Raw genomic sequence first — 25,966 nt, 5'->3', positions numbered from 1 at the left:
GTGTGTGGTTTTTTTTTTTTGTCATAATGATGGAAAACTGACAGAACAGTACTGGAAAAAAAGGTATTAGAGATAACACAACAATGTAAAAAAACCAAAGTTAGTATAGAGGTCATAAAAGGCATACTACCCAAGATTAAATAAAAATCTAGGACCTTCTAGAAATAAAAATGTGGTCACTAAAATGGAGAAAATCTTCAATGGACAAGTTCAATGAATAAGATAAAGATAGGCACAACTGGAGAACTTACAAAATATATGATAGAACAAAGGAAGTTGTCAAAGAGATTTTAAAAAACTAAAAAAAAGAAAAGATTGAGGCATGAAGTTCCAATATAGAGGCCAAATTCATGCCTAATAGAACCCGTAGGCAGGTGGAAAATGAGACAGAGGCAATATTTATAGAGATAATGGCGGATAATTTTCCAGAGTAAAGAAAATAAAGACACCAATTCTCTAATGAACAAAACCAGATCTAAACCTAGCCTCATTGCGGTGAAACCACAGAGCATTAAATACAACAAAAAGGTCTTCAAAACCTGGGTGCTAGTGGCTTACACCTATAATCCTAGCTCCAGATCTAAGGATCAGGGTTCAAAGCCAGCCCAGGCAGGAACGTCCATGACACTCAGATTTCCAATTAACCACCAGAAAACCAGAAGTGGTACTGTGGATCAAAGTGGTAGAGCACTAGCCTTGAGCAAAAGAGCTCAGGGACACAGTGCGCAGGCCCTGAGTTCAAGCTCCATGACTGACCTCCTTTCCCCTCTCCAAAAAAGAAAAAAAAAATCTCTAAAACTCATTGTGACTACTTGACTTTGCAAACCATGAAACCTGCTGTTTCCAAAGTCTCCCACATAATATACTACATGTCAAAGATGAAAGTCATGTTATTTATACACATGAAAGTCTTGCTTTTTGTTTTCTACAAATCAATAAACCTTTAAAGGATAAAATGCCGATAGCCATTTAGCTGACATGCAATCCTTCGTAATTGTGTTACTAATAAGTAAGACTCTGGTGATCTTTATGATATAAACCATTTTCCTAATAGTGGCCTAGCTTTACTGACTTTTAATTTCCTTCCTCCCCATCGACTATCTGAGACTATTCCTATAATTGGCATGCTGCTCTAAAGTTTGGAATGAGAAGACATATTGGTATGCATCTTTCTGATTTTCTCTCTCATCACACCTTTCACTGCTGGCTTATTTTGGGTATTAGTGATTGAACTCAGGGCCTCCCACATGTGAGACAAGCACTCTGTCGCTTGAGCCATACCCTCAGTCCTCTTCTTTATTGCTTTGGAGATAAAGGCTCACTAACTACTATCTGGGCTGGCCTTGAACTCACCATCCTTCTGTCTCTACTTTTCAATATCTGGATTACACAGGCACGAACTACCATGCCTGGCTTCTACTCATTCTATGTAGAGCTACAGGATACTGGATATATTTGTCTATACTGAAAGGGATTTGCAAGGCTTTGGTCAAAGACCTGCTTCCTATCCAGGTTGAGCTAACTGCAGAATCCAGGAGCAGAGATGATGTTGGTCTGACCTGGGGGTTGTGTCCCTGGGTGAGACCTTTGAACAAGACCAGCTTCAGAACCGTGTCTTTGTCTCTCCATTGAGGCTAAAACAAGTGGTTATATAATTTGGGAAATTACTAAGCTTGTCAAGGTCAGAACTTGTGGAACTCTACTACTGGCAAGCTATTTAGATTTACAACACTTGGTTTGTACTCAACTCTGTGTGACCCTAAGTAAAATCATCTGCCATTCCATTTCTCTACTGTAAAATGAAGAAGATGCTGTCTGCTTTACAATGTGATTTTGAGGTCCATAAGCCACAACAGACGGGAGGCAGCTGATAGTGTAGGCATTAGTTATTTATTGGTAACAAGGAATATTGTCATTGTTAATATTGTTATTGTTATTATTATTGTAGTTTTCAAATTTCAGTGTGTATCAGAATCACCAGGGAGCTTGTGATATCACTAATTGGTGAGCCCTACCTCCAACCTATCTGACCTAGTAGATCCAAGTAGATCTAGTAAATCCTACTTGAGATACTGCCTTTTCTTTCTATTCATTTATCTTTGTGATGTTGGGGATGGAGCCCAGGGCCTTTTATGCATGATAGGCAAGCACTCTATTACTGAACAACACCCTAGCCGCTATTTGTTTTTTCAGTAAGTTTTCAGGTGACACTGGACTCCTGGTCTGGGATCCACATTGAAAGAACCACTGCTGAACTGAAGTTACCTCCGTGCGCACCCTTACCGCATTATGAACTCCTTAAAGCACAGTCGCAGCTTGTTGTGATGTCGATAGAGTTTTGGGTCAGCTGGAATTTCAGCCAAGAACACTTGGGCTACTTCCAGTGGTCCCTGAGGGAGAAGAAAGTAAGCAAACGATGCTGACATTGGAAAGAAAGTTACATTGCTTGGGAGAAAATGTTGGAGGGAGTTCTTAGGTTGAACAATTCATTTTGTAGTTTGTCTAAAACAAACAAACAAACAAACAAAAATCCCCAGACAATCAAGAAAGTCTTGAGCTTCTCAGGAAAATGATTCTTAGGAGGAACATAGGAGTTTTTGGAGAATACATTGGTAAAAATGTATTTTTCTCAATCCTATACCACTACCCATGGTTTTCCTCCAAACATAAAGGTAGTACAACTACACTGAAGAAAGAATGTTCAAATTGGGGATGGTCTTGATGTCCTAATTCATATTCACCTAGCTATATGTCCAACACTGATGGAGTCGCAGATCTACGGAGTACTTATCTAGCCTGTGGTTGAGTACTTACAAAGTTTCCTTTTTCATCTGATGGTTGGGACTTACAATAGCAATGTTCTCAATGTCTTTATCTTGGAAACATAAGTCATGTCTCCTCTCTTTTTTCCTGAACTTTCTGTCTCCTTCTCCCTGGTAATGGGAATTGGGCCCAGGACCTATGCCTGCTAGGGAAGCATTAGACCTCTGGAGCCATACCCTCAAGCCTCCTGCTTCACATCCTCTGCCTCTAGCTGGAATGACAGCGCACTTTCAGATGGAGGACGGGCTCAAGGAGGAAAGAGTTATGAGGTTCATGGAAGTTTTGAAGGTGGATGTGTGGGCATAAGTAGATACAGAAGCAATATTTTGTTTTGTTCTGTGTTGGTCCGTTGTGGGGCTTGAACTCTGGGCTTGGGCGCTGTCCCTCAGCTCTTCAGCTCAAGGCGAGCACTCTACTGCTTGAGCCACACTGCCACTTCCAGTTTTCTAGTGGTTTATTGGAGATAAGAGTCTCATGGACTTTCCTGCCCGGGCTGGCTTTGAACTGTGATCCTCAGATCTCAGCCTCCTCAATAGCTAGGATTACAGGCATGAGCCACCAGCGCCCGGCTTTATAGAAGCAATATTAAGGGGTCCCACTGGATATAGAGTTTACTAAGAAACCTTCTGCATAGGGTGTTTCAGTCTTGTACCTTCTTCCATCTTGAGTGTGCCTTAGCTCCATACTCAGCCCAAGAGTTAGCAGTCTAACACATCTGAGAAGATCTAGTCTGGTTGAAGTGGTCCAGGGAGCCCAGTCCCAGGTTGCTACTGGCCAGGCCCTTGGGATATAGAGTACATCTCTCTGGTGATTGATCCAGGAGCTGAATGATCCAGGCCCTTTCCTTCTTTGCTTACAGGTATTTTTTTAGATTAGCCCCAAGCTTGTAATTAATAATTGTACCTAAGACACAGAGTAGCACTCAGCACTCTTGAACAGGATCATAGATTTGGGCCAGTTCTGGGCCTCAAGTACTTGTCTAAGAAAAACAGTACCTTCTTAAACTTGGTGCTCTCTTCTCTAGGGATTTCTTTGCTACCTGGAGTTGTGAAGTGGACAAGATGGCTTCCCGAAAGAATTCTACATTGTTCAAGTGCTGAGGCTAAGTGTAAGAATAGTATTCCTAGGTACAATCGATTCTTGAAGAACCCCAGCAAGAAGGGTACAGAGTAGTCAAAATCCTACGCATGGTGGGACCAGCTGGCTCTGCTCACCTGGTTTACTGTGGCCCCCACAGAGCCCTGCAGCACCATCTGAAGCATCTTTGCATCAGGGGGCTCCTGGTGAATGGCCACCGCTAGCTGAAGGGTCTTCTTCTTCATGTCTTCAATGGCAACTTCAATCGGAGTCAAAACAAGCTGAACACAAGACATGATTGTAGTAAGTCCTTGTCTGCTCTCACATGCCACAGACAAACCCGGCCTAAGGCAGAGAGGGGAGCTGGGTTTGAAGGAGTAGCTAAGGGAAGATGGTGAGTCATCTGAACTGGTTAAGAAGAAAAGGCCTCCTATGTCTTGAATGATTCTATGTCCGGAGGATTGTACACATGTACACACATACACACGTACACACATACACACATTTATTTATGTTAGTCAATGGGCTTTAACTCAGGGCCTGGGTGCTGTTCCTGAGCTCTTTCACTCAAGGCTAGGATTCTACCACTTTGAGCCACAACTTCACTTCTGGTATTCTGGTGGTTAATTGGAGATAAGAGTCTCATGGACTTCCCTGCCCTGGGCTGGATTTAAACCCTGATCCTCAGATCTCAACCTCCTGAGAAGCTAGGACTACAGGTTTGCACCACCAGCATGACTGTACATACTATGATGTGTTGCTTTAAACTATCTTCCCGTTCTCTCCATTTTGCAGTCAAATGAAAATTTAAATGCTAAGTTTCACACAGTGACCCAGGGAGTAAGTGGGAAAACCTTACTTGATCACACCCGTGTCTACAGTCACAGCCTGCAATCTTTCTATGCTGTCAGATTGCTTTTCCTATTACTGAACAAATCAGTTGTTATAATGGGGAAGGGAAGCACTCAACATGTTTCTCCCCAGGACCACTGGCATTACCTGGGGAATCTCCAACTCTGCTGGAAGGTGATTCTGCATCAAGGTTAATCCCTCCTGCCGGGCACTGGTGGCTCATGCCTGTAATCCTAGCTACTCAGGAGGCTGAGAGCTGAGGATCGCGGTTCAAAGCCAGCCCGGGCAGGAGAGAGCGTGAGACTCCTATCTCCAATAAACCACTGGAAAACCGGAAGTGGCGCTGTAGCTCAAGTGGTAGAGCGCTCGCCTTGAGCTGAAGAGCTGAGGGACAGCGCCCAGGCCCAGAGTTCAAGTCCCACGACCGACAAAAAAAAAAAAAAAAATCCCTCATTGCTAAGTTCTGCTGCTGTAGGGTCCTTCCTGGATATGATATACTGAGTACTGCCCAGGCCTCTCCTATAGCCAGATTTAAATGTTCAACTCCTGACCTCCAATAGCTCAGAATAGGGCCCTATTTGGAGATAGCATTTCAATTAGGTAATTGAGCTGAACTGAGTTTATTAGGGACCTAACTGGTTGACACAAGTGTGTAAAGAAGGAAGGTGCCATGAATAATCTCAAGGAGAAGAAGCCAAGGAGACAGGCATGAACGAATTCTCCCTCCCACTCCTCAAAAGGAACCAACCCCACCAACACCTTAATTTGGGACTGCTCAGCCTCTTGAACTATGGGGTCACACACATCTGCACTTTAGGCTCTCCAGTGTATAGTATGTATAGTACTTTGATATATTTCCTTAATGAATAGCCAAGAAGAGATGTGAAAATATTTTAAAATCACAATGATTTTGCTCCAGTGCTGTGCCTAGAAGACATTAGTGCTCAAAAGTCCCAAGTAAAAAGCAGTGCCTTCTAAATAAAGTTTCTCTGGACTGGGTTCCCAGGCTTCTCTGGCTTCTGCAAAGTCTCCTTGGGGGGTGGGTGTTCACTAGCTCAGTGTAAGTTGGGGGGACTCCTTTCCACAGTCTTCAATCCCTGGGGCTCTGGCCTGATGGAGTAGATTGTCCCCAATCATCCTCGTGGTACTTGTTAATGTCCTAATCTAATTAAATAATGCACAAACTGATGAATTATGGGTGTGGAAAGAAGAGTCATTTCTACAAAGACAAGTTAAATGCTTGGGAAAGATGTAAAAGTAAGTTGTGATAAAAATTCCTATCACATTAGGTAGAAGGCTAGGGTCAAAAACCTAAAAATGCAGAATTCTTCTGTTCTCCTAGTGTTTATTAGCAAGGCTCCTTAAGGCCTCCTTCTGCTTTGCAGAAAGCAAAACTGAACATCATGGACAATACACGATGGGTGTGGTTGATACAAGAAAGACAATGCAGAATTGTGATTCTCAGCTCATAATTGCAACAAGGCCCCATATAAAAGAGATGGACATTGTAGGTGTTTTAAAGAAAATGACAATGTTGATGGTATATATAATTTTGAAAGATTCTGAAGTTGGAGAGGCTTTCTTGATGGTTCCTATTAAATGAATAAAGTCTTCTATTTGCTAGGTGCCAGTATCTCATGCCTGTAATCCTAGCTACTCAGAAGACTAAGATCTGAGGATCAAGGTTCAAAGCTAGCCTGGGCAGATAAATCTGATAAATCTCCTATCTTCAATTAACTATCAAAAAGCCAGAAATAGAGTGGCTCAAAGGGCAGAGAATTGACCTTAAGCAGAAAAACCAAAAGAAAAGCATGTGGCCCTGAGCAGTTTAAGTAGCAAAATCTTTCAAATAAAATGATATAGTGTATTTACACATCTTTTCTATACTTTAAAGCATCTCTAGATTATATACAACACTAACACAGTGCAAGTACTATGTGAACAGCTGTTATACTGTATTGTTCAGAGAATGACAAGAAAAACAACTGCATGTGTTCAGAAATATTTTGTTAAAACGATTTCAGTTCACGGTTGACTGACTTCACAAATGTGAAAGAGCCAAACAGATATATTGTATGTGTTCATAATTAAATTAAATGGTTTAAATATTACATATTGTAATTAAGTATGTAAACATATTGACCGTACAGCTATGACTTTACAGTGTTACATGTTGAATGAAAATAGTGCTATAAGACATAGTTGCCTACGCTGGGCACCAGTGGCTCCTGCCTGTAACCCTAGCTACTCAGGAGGCTGAGATCTGAAGATCACAGTTCAAAGCCAGCCAGGGCAGGAAAGTCGGTGAGACGATTTCTAATTCTAAAGAGCTGGAAGTAGAGAGGTAGCCCAAGTGGAAGAATGCCAGCCTTGAATGTAAAAGCTCAGGGACGATGTCCAGGCTCTGTATTTAAGCCCTAGAACTGGCACAAAACAAAACAAAACACAGCTGCCTAAATAGGACTCCTTGGCCCCCTGAGGTTAACTCTAATGACATTTCAAATGCAATCGCTTTAGACCGCACTGCAGTTTGAGCGAGGGAACACTCCGGCTTGTGTTCTGCAGGAAGTCACCAGCTGGCCCTTGATGCCCAGACATTACCTCCTCCTTGTGGATGACGCTGATCCTGGTCTTGACGTAGGGGAAGGCGTGCATGGTGGTGAGGATCGTGTTCCTCCGGTGCTGTTCGTGCAGCTCTCCGCGAGGCCGTCCCTCCAGGGTGAAGGGCGTGGTGTACATGAACCTGCGCAGGTTGAAATTCTTCTCAAAGGACGTTACCCTGTCTTTCATCTCATACTCATCAAAGTAGGGCTCCACAAAAGTGATCTGTATATAGGCCTGGGGGGGGGGAGAGGGGAGAGGAGGGAGGGGAGGGAGGAATGGGTGAGACATTCTGCAAACACGACCCCACAACCCCAGCGCATCCCCAAAGATACCAGGGCTGACTGTCCTCGGTGGGAATTCAAAATCTGCCATTCTTCTCTCCATCCCAGGAGGAGAAAGACCAAGAAGAAGGGAAGGAAGGCGTGTTTGCAAACCACTTTCCTCCACACAAACTTTCCTCTCCGGAGCTACCATGACATGGAGACACTCAAGGGAGACTAAGAGAGCGCTAACACCAAGTGTTGGCACAGAGGAAGAGCACTGACAAAACCTACCCGCTCCCCCCGCCCCCCGCCCCGTGCCTTCCCTTCATTTGCACAAATGAAGACTACTCAGCACTGAAAAGGGAAGTACTCCAGCATGGATGAATCCCAGATGGGTATTTACAAACACTGCTTGGCTGCATTTATTTATTCATAATGAATAATCTGTTCTAGAAAAGGCAAAGCTGTAAATATAGAATATAGGCATGTCTATCAGGAGATACAAGTGGAGACTGCAAACAGGTACAGGAAATATTTGAGCAATGGAACAAAATGTTCTACATCTTACCATAGTGGTATGGTATAGATACGTGCGTGTTTGTATACAGATATGTGTTATATATACATATATCAAATATATATATATATATGTGTGTGTGTGTGTGTGTGTGTGTGTGTGCGTGTGTGTCAGAACTTTAGAAATAAACACCAAAGTAGTGAATTTTTATTACATATATTTCATTTAAGTATATGCAATTATTAATGAAGATTTCTATTTTTTGGTCCATCCTGGGGCTTGAACTCAGGGCCTGGATGCTGACCCTGAGTTTTTTGGGATTTTTTGTTTTTTCTCAAGTCTACTGTTCTACCACTTGAGCCACAGCTCCACTTCTGCCTTTTTGATAGTTACTTGGAGATAAGAGTCGCATAGACTTTCCTTCCCAGGCTGGCTTCAAACCTCAATCCTCCCATCTCAGCCTTCTGAATAGCTAGGATTACATGCATGAGCCACCAGTGACTGGCTGAAGGAGGCTTCTTAAAAACAAACTAAAGAAGAATGGCAGTGAGTACTGACTGGGCAGAACTACTGACCTCAGACCATAAATCACTACTTAGTATAATGAAATCTGGTTGTCATTCTGGAGTCAGGTTCTCATTCTGCGCTCTTATGACCTACCTCAGGGATCTTAATGGGGAGAGGGCCTCTAGTATTAGAGAGGTTGCCATGGGTTTCCAGCCAGGTCTCTCCTCCAAAGGAATCCAAATGCCAATTCTATCTGAAGCTCAGTTCAACTCATCACAGTTATTGCTTTCCATCCCAGGCTAAGGACTGTGTGTTAATGAGCAAGTTTTCTGACACACACAGAAAAACAAACTCTTCAATTTGGCCAGTTCCTCTTATTTGCACCATCTTTGCAGAAGGAAGGGAGATGTTTGAGTCTTTTATTTTGCAGGTCTACCAGATGCTCAATGGCCATCAAATCCAGTCCTTAGTAACACCTTGCACTTAAGTGACCTATTTCCCACATTTTAGAACCTGTCCTCTGCCTGGCTGTATACAATAAAAAGTAGGTCTGGGCTTCGTCCCTGGTCCCTGGTCTAGAGCTTCAGGGATTAGATGGTCTTGATCATGCTAATGGAGAAGCTTCTGCAGTGTTTCTGCTGGTCACAAGTGCTTAGAGGGTTGGTACTGTGAGTGAGCCTGACCAACTGAGAGCAGGGGTAGTGTTATGTTTTATCATGTGTTCACACAGACATAGTTACCCCTCCTTAGTAACTACGTTCCTGGCAAAGGACTTTCCAGCAGCCATTTGGCAGAATGTGGCTAGGTGAGGCTGCCCGCTGGAATGTGGGTTTCTGTGGGACCAGGTGGGGCTATATGGATCAATTACAGAAGGCCCACAAGGTAGAAATTGCACACCTGGCCCTGAGTGGATGTCACACCTCCCTATCCCCTCCCTCCCTTCCGCCCCCCGCATTGATTTTCTGTTTATGTGTGTAACCAGCTTGTATAAAACCCAGCTCCCCTCCTTGGTGATCCAAACCCTTTCTGACACTGGTCTTGAGTCCCTGACAATAATATGCCTTTATCCTCTCCGAAAAGTGGCCTTGATCTTTGCTGGTTAGATTGCTGTAATATTGAGGCTGGAACTCAGGGCCTGGGTGCTCTATCTAGCTTTTTCTGCTCTAGACTGGCAATCTACCACTTGAGCCATAGCTCTATTTCTGTTTGTTTGGTGGTTAATTGGAGATACAAGTCTTATAGACCTTCCTGCTCAGGCTAGCTTCAAACTGCATTCCACTTTGGGATTATAGGCCACTGATACCTGGTGTGACTGGTTATTTTGGAGATAGGGTCTTGTTTTATGCTCAGGCTGGTCTGAGCTACAGTCCTCCAAGTTTTGCTTTACTGTGTCACTGGGGATGGCAGGTAGGCCCTTATGATGCCCAGCCATTGGTAGGGATGGAGTCTCACAAACTTTTATTCCCAGCCTGGCTTGGAAATACAGTTCTACAATCTCCCAAGTAGCTATGATTACAGGAATGACCCACTGAGCCTGGCTGAGAATTGTTTTTTTTTTTTTTAAAGACATGTTTGAAATAGAGAGTTTACAGATTTCGTTGGCAGAAAACAGCAGTGATTCATTGGCATGGGTGTCTGCAGATGAGCTTCCACATTGGATCTGTTCCTTGCATCATCTTGAAAAGTTGGTAAATATTTCCATGCCTCCATTTTCTCATCCAGTTTTATATTGGAACAGCCAAACCTATTCAGGGCTACTGGAGGTTGAAATGAAGGGCGAATGTAAAAAGGGGAAGGCAGTGGTGGTACACAGGTGGTATTTAATAAGCGAGAGCTCCTACCACAGTTCCTGTGAAGTATGATTTCTTTAAGACCCTACCAACCAGCAGCAGGACCTAAGAAAGTGTTTGGTTGCATGTAAATGACAGACAGAAGGGAGCAAATAAGGGGGGAGGCGCTCAGAGGTGGTTAATTTTTCTTTAGAAAGATCTTTAGAAAAATCTCTCCATACCTTGTTAGGATCCAACTTGGTTTTGTCCACGGGAGTAGAGTCTTTTATCACTTCCACAAATTCTGCACCAAAACACTGGCCATAAAATCCCTAGAAAAGAGGAACCATTAGGTTATAAAGGTCGTGTAAGTGCGAGTGAGTGTGAGTGTGTGTGTATGTGTGTGTATATATAGGGCTTGAACTCAGAGACTGGGCACTGTTCCCTGAGCTTCTTTTTGCTCAAGGGTAGTGTTCAATCACAGCTCCATTTTTGGCTTTTTTTTTTGTGGTTAATTGGAGAGAAAAGTCTCACAGGCTTTCCTGTCTGGGCTGGCTTTGAAGCACAATTCTGAGATCTCACCCTCCTGAGTAGTTTGATTACAGGCGTGAGTCTTTAGCACCAGGTTAAAAAGGTCATTTTTAACGCAAGGCAACTCTTCATCTTCTCAGAAGTAGACTGAATTTGGAATAAGAACAAGAGAGAAGCTGTGCATTGATTACTGAGAGTCCTTCTAAGCTATGAAGCAAAGTGCAGCATTTCCTGAGACATAAATGAAGATATAAAGAAGTCTAGCACCATCCATTAGTCAATGCTTCTCCACCGTATATACACTGTCTTGAATTCCCCCTCCATCATCAATGACACTACTTACTTCTTGCGTTTGGTACCCAAGGGGCTTGGCAGTTACCACTGTTGTCACAAATGTGGCAAGCCATAAACTACAAGAAGATAAAATCCACACCTTGAAATTCTTAGTAAGGGGACACAGTATGAGAGAAACAAGTGGTCTCGGTGAATGGCCAACTTTCTTTCTCATGAACTGAACAATGGGGCATGTTTGCCCAGGTCTTCAGGCCATGGCCTCTGGATGAAATCTGCTTGTCTCATTTGGCAGGGATGAGCAATGCCTGGAGCAATCAGGCAACACAAGAACTTATCATTTTCCAGTCCTACGAGGCCACACTCAAAGAAATAGCAAACAAGAACTATAGTTTTGGTTCTTGTCAGGTCAGGGACTTCATCCTGAGTAGGTTTTATTTTAGGGGTTACCCTTTGGTTTTCTTCTTCATTGTCATGGTACTGAGGCTTGAATTCAGGGCCTGGGCACTGTCCCTTAGCTTTTTTTGCTCAAGGTTGGCATAATACCACTTGAGCCACACAGCTTCACTTCGGGCTATTTGCTGATTAATTAGCAATAAGAATCTCACAGACTTTCCATGCCTGAGCTGGCTTTGACCCATGATCCTCAGATCTCAGCTTCCTGAGTAGCTAGGATTATAGTCATGAACCACTGATGCTTGACTGATTTTATTTTTTTATTTTTATTTTTTGTCAGTCGTGGGGTTTGAACTCTGGGCTTGGGTGCTGTCCCTGCGCTCTTCAGCTCAAGGCAAGCGCTCTACCGCTTGAGCCACAGCGCCATTTCCGGTTTTCTAGTGATTTATTGGAGATGAGAGTCTCACAGATTTTCTTTCCCCAGGCTGGCATTGAACCACAATCCTCAGATCTCAGCCTCCTGAGTAGCTAGGGTTAAGGCATGAGCCACGGGTGCCTGGCTTTGATTTTTTTCATTTTGTAATGACTCATTCTAACTTGTTTTTGTAATTGTATGAGTCCACACCCAAAAGGACTTTGCTCACCTCCAGTCTATGTGAGATCTCGGGAAGTTTCGTTATAGCAGGCTCTTTGTAAATAAATTCCTGTTCATCCAAATCACCGAATTTGGATCCATAGAAACCAACACGGAAATAAGTTCCAAACATTCTCTTATGATCCTGTTCAACAAAAGAACATTTCTCTTTGAACATGATGTATGAAGATGCATTGGATTAAAAGGGTCTCTTACTGTGCTACAGACAATTTGTTCTTTTTTGGTTTTTCTGGTCCTGGGGCTTGAACTCAGAGCTTGGGTGCTATCCCTGGGCTTCTTTGGCTCAAGGTAGCACTCGACTACTTGACTAGTTCATTGGAGATAAGAATCTCACACACTTTGCTGCCCAGGCTGCCTTTGAACCATGATCCTCAGATCTTAGACTCCTGAGTAGCTAGGATTACAGGTGTGAGTCACCAGTGCCTGGCCAGATATTTTATTCATATAACTGATATAAACAGAAATCCCTCTGTCAGGCAAAGTTAGTATTTTAATTAGCTTTGGAAATTATACCAAAAGAAATCCCATGAAAGGTTTCTGGGACTTCATGTTAAGATCATTTGAAAGATCTTCATGTTTTCTGCCTATAAAGTGATTCAAGTTGCTCCTTTTACCCCCAGCATTCTGGACCTCTGTCCCCTTATAGCCTTCTCTTTAATGGGCAAGAGCTACAGCAATGATGAGCTCAAGGAAAACCAGTCTCGATAGGGGAAGTGGGGCTGAACAACTCTGACACCGGGGTACCCACCACCAGGTAACAGCACCTACTGACCAGGATCTCTGGCTACCTTGTTAATGATGTTGTCAAAGGCCTTCTGTAGCTTGTCATGCGTGGAGGTCAGCTTCCGGAAGTCCCGATGAGCTTCCAGAATGGGAATGACCAGTTTGTAGACCTCGTTCACCATCTCGTACAGGCCTCCCTGGGGAATAGAACCGAGAGAACCGAAGCGAATTTACTGCACTGGCAACTTGAGGACAATCCGTGTTTATTATGCAATCAGGACACTAGAGAAAGGACTTCAGATTGTACCACCACAGTATTTATTTTTTTTCTGTGCCGATCCTGGGGCTTGAACTCTAGACACTGGACTTTTTCTGCATCCTAAAATAGAATTTGTGAGGAGAGGGAGGGAGAAGATAGTTAAAACAATAATTAAAATAGAGAGACATTATTGGGAGAAAACTTGGGAGATGAAAAGTAGAAAATAAGACCCAATCCAGGGATGAAAACAGAACTGGGTGAGCTAAGTAGAGGGCGTATTCAGAGTGTACTTGGCTTGGCATATGGGGAAAGAGGGAGATGATTAAAATCTAGAAAATGATGCTCAGTGACTAGTTTAACTTGTCTTCTTGAATTAGGGATGTTTAGGCCCAGATTAGGTTCATGGGAGGAATCTCAGGGTTCTCTGCTCAACAGTTTTTTTTCTCTTTTCTTTTCCTTTTCCCTCCCTCCTTCCCTCCCTCCCTCCTTCCCTTCTTTTCTTTTCTTCTTGCTTACTTCCTTGCTCTTTTGTGCTGGTGCTGGGGCTTCCACACAGGGCCTGAGCACCATCCCTTAGCTTTTTCACTCAAGGCTGGTGCTCTACCCCTTGAGCCACAGCTCTACTTCAGGACTTCTTTGGGTGATGAATTAGAGATTAAAAAAAAAGAGTCTCACAGACTTTCCTGCTCAGAAAAACCTTGTTCCTCAGACCCCAGCTAGGAGATGACAGGTGTGTACCTCATTTTTATGAGTTGCCCCGACCTACAGTGTTGCTGGAATTGGTTCAGTGGTAGAGAGAGAGAGAAAGAGAGAGAGAGAGACAGACAGAGACAGAGAGACAGAGACAGACAGAGAGAGGAAGCATGGATCTCAGTCCTTCTTCTCGGGGTGGCTCCACCCCAGTATTTTTTTTTTCTATGAGGTCGTGGGAACATGTCTCATCAGCTTGTGTAACCCTGGGCAAGCCATTTCACCTCTCTGAGGCTTGGTTTCTACCCCTATTAAAGGGAAATAATACTGTGAAACTGCTGGCCAGCCAATGAGCAGGCAGCGCAAACCAGCATGTTCCCTTGATGAAAGGTTTTCTCACCTCCCTGGCAGAAGTGATGTAATTTGTGGGCATCAAAGTCCTCACTGGGCCCAGCCAGGGCACCCCACCAGGCCCTGCCCTGAACACCCGGCCCCGGGATGCCCTGTAGGCACTGACCGTGCTAAAGAGCTCCGCAGCCTGCTCCAGGAGCCCCACGAGGCCGCTCTCGGTGAAGTACCGGCCCGAGCACACCCCGTCTTCATCCGGCGACAAGGTGTCATCAGAGACGGCAGACTCCTCCAGCACGTTAGAAGAAATGTTCTGCAAGAGATCAAGCTATGACCTCAGAGACCAGGGGAGGAAGGAGGAAGCCAACACTTCAAGAACCCCACCAAGGCTGTGATTACCACAGGCCCATAATTCCACACTGAGCAATGCATCTGCAAACCCTAGAATTTCCTAATCCTTGTGGCAGAAGATATTTCCCTCAAAGAAATAGCAACAAAGTGGAAACAACTCCAGTTAGTGAATTACCCCAAACAGCAAGGAGACACCCCCCCCAGGACACACACACACACACTCCCTTTGGCTTGAACTCAGGGCCTTGTACACACACACACCCTTTGGCTTGAACTCAGGGCCTTGTACACACACACACACACACACACACACCCTTTGGCTTGAACTCAGGGCCTTGTCACTGTCCCTGAGTTTTTGTCCTCAAAGCTAGTGCTCTACCATTTGAGCCACAGCTTCACTTCCTGCTTTTTTTTTCTTCTGGTTCATTGGAGGTAATAGTCTCATGGACTACTTTTCTGCCCAGGCTGGCTTTGAATGGCAATCTTCAGATTTCAGCCTCCTGAGTGGCTGATTACAGGTACCTGACTAGGATTTTCATTTTCAAAAATATTACTCATTTATTTATTTTTATGATTAAGCAGTTGTACAAAGAGACTTCAATTCCATAAATCAGGTTATGAGTACAGTGAATCTTGATTAATGTCACTCTTTCTATCCTTTTCCCCCATTTTTCCTCCTACCATCCCTACCCTCAAGTTACATAGTTCAGTGATAACATAAAGTACATTGAATATAAAGACTGCATTTGCTCACTCATTTTCTCTCTTTTGCTCTCTCTCTCTCTCTCTGTCAATAGTGGGGCTTGAACTCAGGGCCTGGGCACTGTCCCTGAGCTTTTTTGTTCAAGGCCTAACACTCTACCACTTTGAGCCACAGCTCTACTTCCAGGTTTTAGATGGGTAATTACAGATAAGAGTCTCATGGGCTTTCTTGCTCCTGTTGGCTTTGAACTGTGATCTCAGATCTCAACCTCCTGAGTAGCTAGGATTATAGGTGTGAGCCACCAGCACCCATTTTCATTTTTAAAAGGCCAAGGCCAAAATGGGCAAGAAACTAGACTTCTTGTATCACAAGGAAATTATAACTTCAGGGGTAACTATTGATGGTATTGGGGTGTGAACTCAGGACCTTGCACTTGCTAGGCAGATGCTTTATATCCCAGCTTACGTCTAGCCTGTTTAGGTACTGATTATTTTTGAGATGGAGGTCTCGCTTCTTCTCCAGGTATATCCCTGGACTGTCTATTTTATGTGTACACCACCACACCTAGCTTCTTCTGCCCAGCTAGCAGAAAAAAAACTTTTTACAGATCATGGTCTCCCACATAGCTACAAGTGACAAGTGTGTGGCATTATGCCAACTATGGGTTGAAATGGGGTCTCACAAACTTTGCTGCCTGGACAGGCCTCAAACTGTGATCCTCCTGTTCTCAATCTCCCAAGTAGCTAGGATTATAAATGTGACCCACTTGCTCCTGCCTAGGGGATGATTTTTTTCCGAAGTGCACTATGAATATTATCTTGACTTTAAATAGCCAAAATTTACAACAGAGAATGAGGATGTTTTCTCTATAGAAGGTTTTACATCAGTATAGCAGTTACTATTTCTCTTACCCCTGAATATTTTGTTTCTAAACATTTTTCTTTTATATAAACCACAGACTCAAGCGGAGAAAGGAATGACCCAGGGCACAAAACTTCTGGAAGCATTCACTTTCAGAATCATGGAAATCCTAAGCTTGTTATTGCTTGACCCTGAGAATGAGAATCTCCTTACATTTTTGTGCATGTACAGCTCACTTGCTTCTCTCATGCTCTGACTGCATGCTCTTAAGGACTGCAGAACGATAGCACACAGACTACTTCTTGCTATTGTTGTGCACATCAGGCATAACTAATCAATTATAGCACTTTTTCCCCTGGAGCATGGAAATAGTCTCAATGTTCTCTCAGCATTATATTCCCGTCAGCCATTACTAATTGATCAGAGGTGAATTCTGAAATGGAAGCTGTCTGCATTCTGTTCTGGCTAAGAAGATCAAAAGAATCAACTTTAGCAATCAATGAGGAAATAACCTGTCTTTTTATACCCAATATTATAATGTAGTTTTATGAATATAGGTGGAGGTTCTCAAAGTCTCTTATGATTAGTCATACTTTCAAACATAGGCTACCTATTATAAGCTTCTAAATTAGAGACAATGGAAGGTCCAAGAGATCCAGTGGAAAGAGTAACTCAGGAAACTAGTACTAGTAGAATTCTCTGAGATTTTCCACATGTATGGGAACAAACATGGAGCTATGAAGTTATTAGTTGTAGGTCAGAGGGAAAAGATTCTGGGCAGAAATTCCCTGGCTTTGGATTTGGGGAGGTAAAATAACAGCAGTATCTAAGAATGTTTCCGTATCTACATTTGTGAAATAAATATTGCACTCTAGAGTAAAGAATTTCAATGATGTCAGTTTCTTGGAATTAAGTGGCCTCAAGGTTACTTTTCCTCGCACAGATTTATCTCCAGTTTATATGTCTTTCCCAATCTTCTTAATATTACTGGAGCAGAACAAGGTTAAAACTCAAGTGAAAAGCATTTAGCAATGCAGCAGCACTATCTGTGGTTAACACTGCCCAGAATCCCTTCATTCTTTGGTAACATAAAGTACCCTAATTTTCTTTTGGAGAACTAGTCCTAAGTTTAGATGTAGGCCTGTGATTCTTTCTCAGCCAATCACAGCATTTCATTTCTTTAGCCATTATGATTGGTTCAGGGATGAACTCATGCCCAAATGGGAACCACTAAGCTGCCCAGAGATTATTCTCTGACATTGCCAGAAATGAGGTACCTCTCTTTAATCCTAGACTTGAATCTGGAGATGGAAAGCTAAATCTAGCTTGGTCAGCATGGGAAGCCTGTGAAGAATGAAGCCCCTACAACCCTTAGGTTGGATGGCTTTGTTTGAGTCCCTAGGTTTAGTCTGGCAAGCACTCCTACAGGCTCACCTCTAGCATTATGTATTTCTGCATTGGGAATCAAATTGATTTGCTCAGAATAATACACACGGAGTTATTGAGCACTGTAAGAAAGGAAGCATTGGAACAGGAAGTTCACTCCAGCTTAGCTGCTGAGTAATGTTCTAGGAAGGAGAAGCTCCTGGCTCCCCCAAAATGTTTTCAGTGACTTAGTCTTTAATCCTGGAAAAGCAACCTTGAATTGTCCTTTCTTTCTGGCACACAAAGTATCACGAAATAGTGTTGAAGAATGAGCATGAGAGCAAAGCCTTCCACAAAATCAGTCATGGAGAGTCAAGCAAGAATAACACAAACACTTGTAAAAGACTTTGTAAATCTGCCATGTTCATCTCTACAGATCATGTTTCCTTAAAAAAAATTCCTAATGTTTCCTCCCCTTCTAAATACCATATTACAGTTGTAGTCTAAGCTACGTTTTAGATCTGGCAGAAAACTTGCTCTTGCCAAGCAATCTTCAGGTTAGCTTCCGAAAGTATTAACTAAGCCTTCTGTTTCCCTTCCCAGGCCAATTTGAATCTTTCTTACTTTTGGATCAGGGAGAGGGCTCTGCAGATGTGGAGCATGAAATCAAAGAATCAGGCAAAAGGAAAATCATTTCTCCAATGTTCACAAATCCTTTCTTGCTTGTCAGTCTGCAGTGTCAACTACAAGTCTTTGTGAGAGCCTTTCAATGATCTTAAAAAATGAATTCTCAGCTGGGTGTTGGTGGCTCTCACCTGTCAGCATAACTACTCAGGAGACTGAGATTTGAGGATCTTGGTTTGAAGCCAGCCTAAGCAGGAAAGTCTGTGAAACTTTTATCTCCACTAAAGTACAAAAAAAAAAAAAAGCCAGAAGTGGAGCTATGGCTCAAGTGGCAGAGAGCTAGCTCAGGGCAGAGCCTGGGCCCTGAGTTCAAGTCCCAAGACAGACAGACAGACAGACAGACACACACACACACACACACACACACCTCTCGTCCTTCAGTTCTACATCTGCAGGGTGAGATCAATACTACCACTATGTGCCATATCTCCACCTACAGTTTTCTGGTGGTTAATTGGAGATAAGAGTATCATGAACTTTCTTGCTGGGGCTGGCTTTGAACCATGATCTTCAGATCTCGGCCTCTTCCTGAGTACCCAGAGCCTGGCTTAACAGTAGTATTTTTTTTTTTAAGATGGCAAAGCAGTTAGAGGAGGCAAACGTAAGTCATTAAGACAGGAGTTTTCCACCTTGACAAGCATTGACAATAGGTTTTTAGTGGGGAAATTTGTCTTTTCCCTGCAGAATGCTCAGCGATACCCTTAGTTTCTCCCCATTGGATGACCGCAGCATCGCCCCACCTACTCTAGTTGTGAGCACCAGAACTGTGATCTCTCTCAAAGGCACGTGGGGTCAGAGCAAACTGCTCCTGGCAGGGACAATGCTCTCAGGAAAAAGCTGAGCACGCATGGTACCTGGAAGCTGACACTGCCCACGGGCAGGTAGCTGTGGTCCTCCAGCATGCTCAGATACTCTGCCACTAAGGCAGCTGCGTGCACTAGGCACATGGCGGCCTCCGTGAAGCACTTCTTCTTGGTGTGTTTCTCTGCCATGTTCTGGAGCCAGGTGAGCCGTAGATCAGGAGATGTCTGGTAACTCTTGGCAATTCTGAGGATGGATTGATAAACAGGCTCAAGGACAACTGATTTATGATACTGCTATTCTATATCAGGTACAGAATTCTCTTACTGATGGGTGGTGTGTGTGTGTGTGTGTGTGTGTGTGTGTGTGTGTGTTGTGTGTTGTGTGTGTGTGTGTGTTGTGTGTCTGTCTGTCTGTCTGTCTGTCTTCTGGAGCTTGAACTCAGGGCCTGGGCACTCTCCCTGAGCTTATTTTCCTCAAAAGCTGGTGTTCTACCACAGTGGATCTACAGTTCTATTTTTGGCTTTTTGGTGGTTAATTGGACATGGACTTTCCTGCCTGGGCTGGCCTTGAACCATAATCTTCAAAAATCTTAAGCCTCCTGAGTCACTAGGATTACAGGTGTGAGCCACCAATGCCTGTCACTTGTAGGATTTTAAACCTATAGCTTCAGAAAATGAGAGAAAAGGCAAAAATTTTCATCCAACCAGTTTCATTCCATGTCCAGGTATACCAAATCCCCCCCAAACATTCCCTTAGTTAATACTAAGCTGTAGAAGAAAAAGCCTGATAAAAAGATGTCCCTTTTCATAGATCTTGAGCTGAGCAATCTTTGTCCTTTTCATTCTCTCCAAATAACAACGGAAGACAAAGGTACTTCCTTTCTTACCACATTGTACCAGACTGCTGCCACACACCTGATACGCCCAACCCCACCCTTTTCTGTGCCCATCCAATCAGTTTTACCCCTGTGACCTATGATTATATGCTGGTGAGAACGGTACCATGACAAACCCTGAAGCCCAAGGGATGACCTTTTAATGTTATCCGTTACCTGTACATAAGATCCATGAGCATCTCAGGGTCTTCCTGAAATTCCCTCATCTTCACTGTGTCATACAAAATGCTGTTCAGATTGCAGAGAAGTTCCTCCACCTGCAAAAGAGTGTAGGCCCCGCCCCCGAACCCCAAATAATCTTGACTTTGTAGTTCATGGCAAGCAGTTAAGAGTACAAGAAAACTCTACGGGAAGCCATAGTTTTGCTCCCAGGAGCAGAGAGAAGAGGTACAAAAGGCCTCTCTGGCTTCTGTCTCTGCAAGTCCAAGTGATTCTGAAGCCAGAGAGGAGTTGACTTTGGGGTCCACGATATAGCCCCGCAACCTTACCCTCTCTGCATCTCTGACACGCTTTGTTTAAATATGTTTGTACTAGTTTTAGCTATTGGCATCCTGAAAAGTTCTGAATTTTCCTTTGCGATGTCAGGGTATAAGTGGGAACCTATCAAAGAACAGGCTAGGAGCAGGAACTGAAAGATGAAGGGGACATGTTTTATCTTGCACTGCGACAGACATGGAAGAGATGACTGACCTCACAAGTTTCCTTAGGCTTCATCTTGTTTATAACTGCCTATCTTGACTTCCACTATTCACTAGTAAAGCAAATCATACCATCCTTACAAACCATTCCCAGTCAATATTTCCCTCCTTAGATGAATCCTATACCAGCTGTTTAATCTGACCCCCCCCACCACCACACATGTCTTTCAGAACCACCAGACTATGAACTAATGATCCTCCTCCCTTTTACTGCCATGCTGGGGTTCAATCCCAGAGTTTTGCATATGCCAGGCAAGTGCTCTACCACTGAGCTACATGCCTTCCCTTTCTCTAAGGTTACACAGCATTTGGTTTCTTACCAAACACTCAAAGCATCGGTCATCTCATCTTGTGGATGTATACTTGCACTACTCAAAGCACTGAGAAAGTGTGCATATTGCACAGGCAATAAATATTTGCATAGATCACATGCAACCTACATATGCATAGGTGTGAATTTGTAATTGGCCGATCCCAACCTCAGCCACATGACACCGCACGTTGATGGGTCTACCTGGATGGGAAAAGGAGTGGTCTGCATGGCGGTGTCCTCTTCTGAGTAGGCTAAAATAGTCCTCAAGGATCTTCTCAGGTGTTCCTCATTGAAGTCCGGGGCTTTGCCCACCAGAGAGGCTAGGGACATGGTCACTTGCATCTTTACTCTTGCAAAGTTCTGTATCCAAAGGGAAAACAAATGATGACCAAATGATAGTCCGCTAGTCCAACTAGTCAATCATTGAAGGCAGTGGGCCCAGACATCAGCAATCAAATGCTCCCTTGAGTCCAGTCTTAATCATTTCCTTCTCTCAATAAACTGTGTGCTTACACTTCAGATTTTACACTATTGTTTCTATGGTTTGGTTGGACATTGTGCTCTCATCAATCTGTCAGGATCCCTTTAAATTTTCATGAACAATTGGGCTTTCTCCATCCACGTACAAGGCTGAAGGATTCTTTTATGTTGAGTCATAGGATATATCCTTTTGTGCCAAGATTCTCTACTTGGAGCTTTATTTAAACTACTAAGAGGAATAGAACTTCCCAGGTTAGTATTTCTGAGATTTTGGATTTCCAGTGAGAAATGGCTTTCTGGTTCTCCTTGTTTCCCAAAAATCATAGAAAAATATGGCTATCCCTAGGGCCTGTGTGAAATGTCCTAAAGGCCTGGAGGTGACCTTGAATATATTCTAGGACCAGGCCTGGGAGTGTAGCTCGGTGGTAACGCACAAGCTTAGCATGTTGAGGCCCTGGGTTCAATCCCACAGTCCACCCTCCCCTCCCCCACCCTGCCCCCTGCCCAATGTCCTAATGTCTCAATTTCTTCCATGAGTCAATTTATCTTAATAGCATTCAAGTGTGGGAATGAAACATGACCAAAATAGCAAGTCCAAAAGCATATGGCTAAATTTGCTAAAAAGCTAGTCAAGGTTTACTATTCTATTATTAAACTAAACTCCAAAGCATTCAACATTTCACCTAAACCTCAGGTCTAAATAGCATCAATCACTTACAATTATCTTCCAAGGTCATCATGAAATCAGGTAGAATTGGTACCAATTCAGAATTCCTCAATCTTCACCCTCTCTGTGGCTTATTTCTTTCTATAGATGATACTTATTATCATTATTTTTTGTCACTCATGGGGCTTGAACTCGGCTTGGGTGCTGTCCCTGAGCTCTTCTGCTTAAGGCTAGTACTTTACCACTTTGAGCCACAACTCCACTTTCAGTTTTCTGGTGGTTAATTGGAGATAAAGGTTTCATAGACTTTCTTACCAGGCTGGCTTTGAACCGTAGTCCTCAGATCTCAGCCTCCTGAGTAGCTAGGATTACAGGTGTGAGCCACCAGTGCCTGGCTTAGATGATACATTTAAAAAAAAAAACCTATATATTCTATGGGTCTTTTTTTTTTTTTTTTGCATCCAGTCATGGGCCTGAACTCTGGGCCTGGGCACTGTCCCTCAGCTCTTCAGCTCAAGGCTAGCGCTCTACCACTTGAACCACAGCACCACTTCTGGCTTTTTTCTTCATATGTGGTGCTGAGGAATCGAACCCAGGGCCTCAGGCATGCAAGGCAAGCGCTCTACCACTGAGCCACCTTCCCAGCCCCTATTGTATGGGTCTTAAGGAAGCATACTGATGAAAACAAGGCACTTTGAGTCCTACAAGCCGCTGTCAGATGCCTGCTGCTATACAGCTTGATACTCGATTTTTTCCTTCATTCTTCTAGTTTGTGTACTGGTCCTGGCTTCTCAGGGCTTGATTGAACTCAGGGCCTCATGCTCTTGCTTGGCTTTTCCACTCAAGGCTGGCACTCTACCATTTATACCACATCTCCACTGTTGGCTTTTTTTGGGGGGCTGGTTAATTGGAGATAAAAGTCTTAGGTACTTTTCTGCCCAGGCTAGCTTTGAACTAAGATCTCAGCTTTCTGAGGGATAGCTAGGGTGACAGGCATGAGCCACTCACTCAAGTCTTTCTAGAATAGAAAGAAGAGGCAACACTGCCAGGTTTTCCTTCTATTTTCCTCCCTACCAGTGCTTTGTGATTGATATCCCCCTCCTGATGTTAGGTGATCCTGTTAGGGTAAACTCTTACACTGCTGGCCCCAAAACTGAAGCGCATGAGGAGGTACAGGGTGGCGCAGGCTTGGCTCCGGGTGACATCGATGCTGCTACTGCAGTGGTGGAGCACACGCTGGCACAGGTCTGCACACTGCTCCACCTCCTCCTCGAACAGCAGATCTCCGAACTAGGAAAAGATCCAAGGGGCCGTTAGCAAGCGCCTGACACACACACTTCACAGCTCTCTGGACTGGGTGTGGGCTGAAATATACAAATGTCTGCTTGGACAAGCAAAAAAAAAAAAAAAGCCCCAGAGAGTTCATACATTGCTCCATAGAGATAATGAGCTCTGTGAGTCAGAAGATGGATTTCAGCAATGAAGTGGACTTCAGCTTTAATTACGAACCACACAAGGAAGGTCAGCGTGGTTAGGAACTTCATTGTTAGCCAGGCTGTGTTCCGCTGGGAAGGCACAGCTTGGAAGGAATTACTTGTGGGTTTTGAGGGCTCCTGAAGGAAATCATTTTTGACTAAGAAAGAGAAAATGACAGCAAAGGGATTCCATGTTCTAAAATTTAAAAGATCCCTGTGTAGAAGGCACTCACTGAGATTTCCCAGAATTAAAAATAATCTGCACGAACGAGCAGCCAAAGGTAATCTGTAGTCTCACACAAACAGAAATGAAGTTCTAAACCTCCTGGCATTTTATGACCAGACATTTTGAAAGATTTCTATGGAGTCACACATAGGATTTAATTTCACTCTGTTAAGGAATTAAAGCAAAGTGTAAAACTGTAACGTCATTCAACTATAAAGTCATTCAGTTGATCTTTGCTCTCATGTGAATAGCCATTTGAAATTTCCAGAGTTGGGGCCACATTTCCAATATGGGTAACACTGTTGATCTTTCCCACAGTGACTTTCTTAACTTTTATTCTATCTATCTATCTATCTATCTATCTATCTATCTATCTATCTATCTATCTATCTATCTATCTATCTATCTATCTATCTATCTATCGGTTGTGGGGCTTGAACTCTGGGCCTGAGCACTGTCCCTCAGTTCTTCAGCTCAAGGCTAGCGCTCTACCACTTAAGCCACAGTGCCACTTCCTGTTTTCTGGCGGTTTATTGGAGATAAGAGTTACACAGACTTTCCTGTCCAGGCTGGCTTTGAACCATGATCCTCAGATCTCAGCCTCCTGAGTAGCCAGGATTACAGGTGTGAGCCACCAGTGCCCCGAAATTTTATTATTATTTTTTTAATACTGATCCTAGGTCTTGAATTTAGAGCATCCCACTCATTCTAACTCACTTTCTTGCTCACAGCTAGCACAGTACCACTTGAGTCACATCTCCAGTCTAGCATTTTGCTGAAGATGCAGTCTAGAAGAAGACTCTAATGTTTTTGCTGGCTAAAGTACTGGGACATCTACTTGCTTCCCAGAAAGAAGACCTTTGTTCCACGTCACTTAATACACTTCCTGCGTCTTAATCTACCTGAAGAAAGAAGTGAAGCTAGATGAGAATCTTAATTAAGAGTTAAGAAAACAAGTGTCTCATGTTTACCTTGGCGATGAGGGCTCGGAGTGTTGCAAAGCAGTGAGTCAAGTAGGTGGTGCTCTGATCACAGCTCAGAGAATTCACCAGGACCCTCAGGACACCTCCTAGCACGCTGTCTTTACAATCCAGAGCCGAACTTGCCTATGGGGATGGAAGAACAGCATCATGAAATACCTGCCCTGTGCCAGGGAGCTGTAAACAGCGGAGACTACTGGGATTAGTTTAAGACCATGGACGGTCTTAGGGATTTGATGAGCCTCTAGACATCATCCATGAGCAACCACAACATCTATGTCTCAATGACTGTATTTCAAAACTTCCAACTGATTTGGGATGTGTGCTCAGATCTGGTCTTCTGAATGAAGTTTAAAGGTATACGTCCCTCCATCTTGGGCCACAGATTCTGGGAGGTTCTTTGTATACAAGCTCTGGATTTTCTTGTGAGCTTCAAAACTACAACTGCAAGTTTCCCTGCACAATAGGGGGCTGGTTGGTGGCAGAAAAGTTTCTAAATAGAAGCTCATTTATCAGCTACAGAAGCCTAGGAAACACCTGAGTTTAATTTTTTCTTAGAAAGCTGCAAATACATTGTGAGGCTTGATGGTACAGGTAATAACAAACACTCAGACATGGTAGAAAGATAGTCAATGTGATATTGACCACTAAAGTAATCAACGATATGAAAGTCATCAAACCTACTTGAATCATCCATGGAGTTGCTCAAGGTCTCTGTAGGAAGTAGCCTAACATTTACCTATCACCTTATACACATCTGTATATTCCAAATCATCTTTAGATTACTTATCACACTTAATACAATGTAAATGTTATGCAAGTAATTGTTACACTATGTTGTTCAGGAAATAACAGGGAACTCGGTACCTATTCAATACAGATGTAATTTCTGTCCTGAATATTTTCTGTGATGGGTTGAGTCTGAGGATGTGGAAGACACCATAGCTACGGGTATTGCCTGGCCTTTCCCATTGCCAGGATGGTGATATCATTGAGCAAATGAACAGACTTTCAGCAGAGTCCCAACCAAATATCATTTGTTCTATTTAACACTGTTTTTCCTTTTTTCTAATCCAGTGATAATGGCTCAGATGGTAGCTACCAGAAGAAACGTCACTACCATCTCCAGAAACTAAGCAAAACCCACCATCCACATTGT

General features: G+C 43.4%; 1 protein-coding gene across 4 annotated transcripts in view; it reads right to left on the bottom strand.

Annotated features, from left to right (window-relative positions):
• Dock8 (dedicator of cytokinesis 8) overlaps positions 1-25,966 on the bottom strand; it is a 178,872-nt gene that overhangs the window by 2,524 nt on the left and 150,382 nt on the right. For 3 of the 4 annotated variants that reach the window (XM_013018441.1, XM_013018442.1, XM_013018445.1), the window contains 12 exons: positions 24,799-24,933; positions 23,264-23,416; positions 21,181-21,339; positions 20,125-20,225; positions 19,124-19,316; positions 14,475-14,618; positions 13,074-13,205; positions 12,275-12,409; positions 10,655-10,744; positions 7,354-7,590; positions 4,038-4,181; positions 2,284-2,390 (listed from right to left, as the gene is read on the bottom strand). In XM_013018441.1, coding sequence (XP_012873895.1) covers positions 2,284-2,390; positions 4,038-4,181; positions 7,354-7,590; positions 10,655-10,744; positions 12,275-12,409; positions 13,074-13,205; positions 14,475-14,618; positions 19,124-19,316; positions 20,125-20,225; positions 21,181-21,339; positions 23,264-23,416; positions 24,799-24,933 — 1,730 coding nt within the window. The remainder of the gene's footprint in view (positions 1-2,283; positions 2,391-4,037; positions 4,182-7,353; positions 7,591-10,654; positions 10,745-12,274; positions 12,410-13,073; positions 13,206-14,474; positions 14,619-19,123; positions 19,317-20,124; positions 20,226-21,180; positions 21,340-23,263; positions 23,417-24,798; positions 24,934-25,966) is intronic. The other variant, XM_013018443.1, reaches the window with a different exon arrangement.

The sequence above is a fragment of the Dipodomys ordii genome, unplaced genomic scaffold (assembly GCF_000151885.1).
Source record: "Dipodomys ordii isolate 6190 unplaced genomic scaffold, Dord_2.0 Scaffold40, whole genome shotgun sequence".
Lineage (NCBI taxonomy): Eukaryota > Metazoa > Chordata > Mammalia > Rodentia > Heteromyidae > Dipodomys > Dipodomys ordii.
This window is presented reverse-complemented; position numbering and strand designations above follow the sequence as displayed.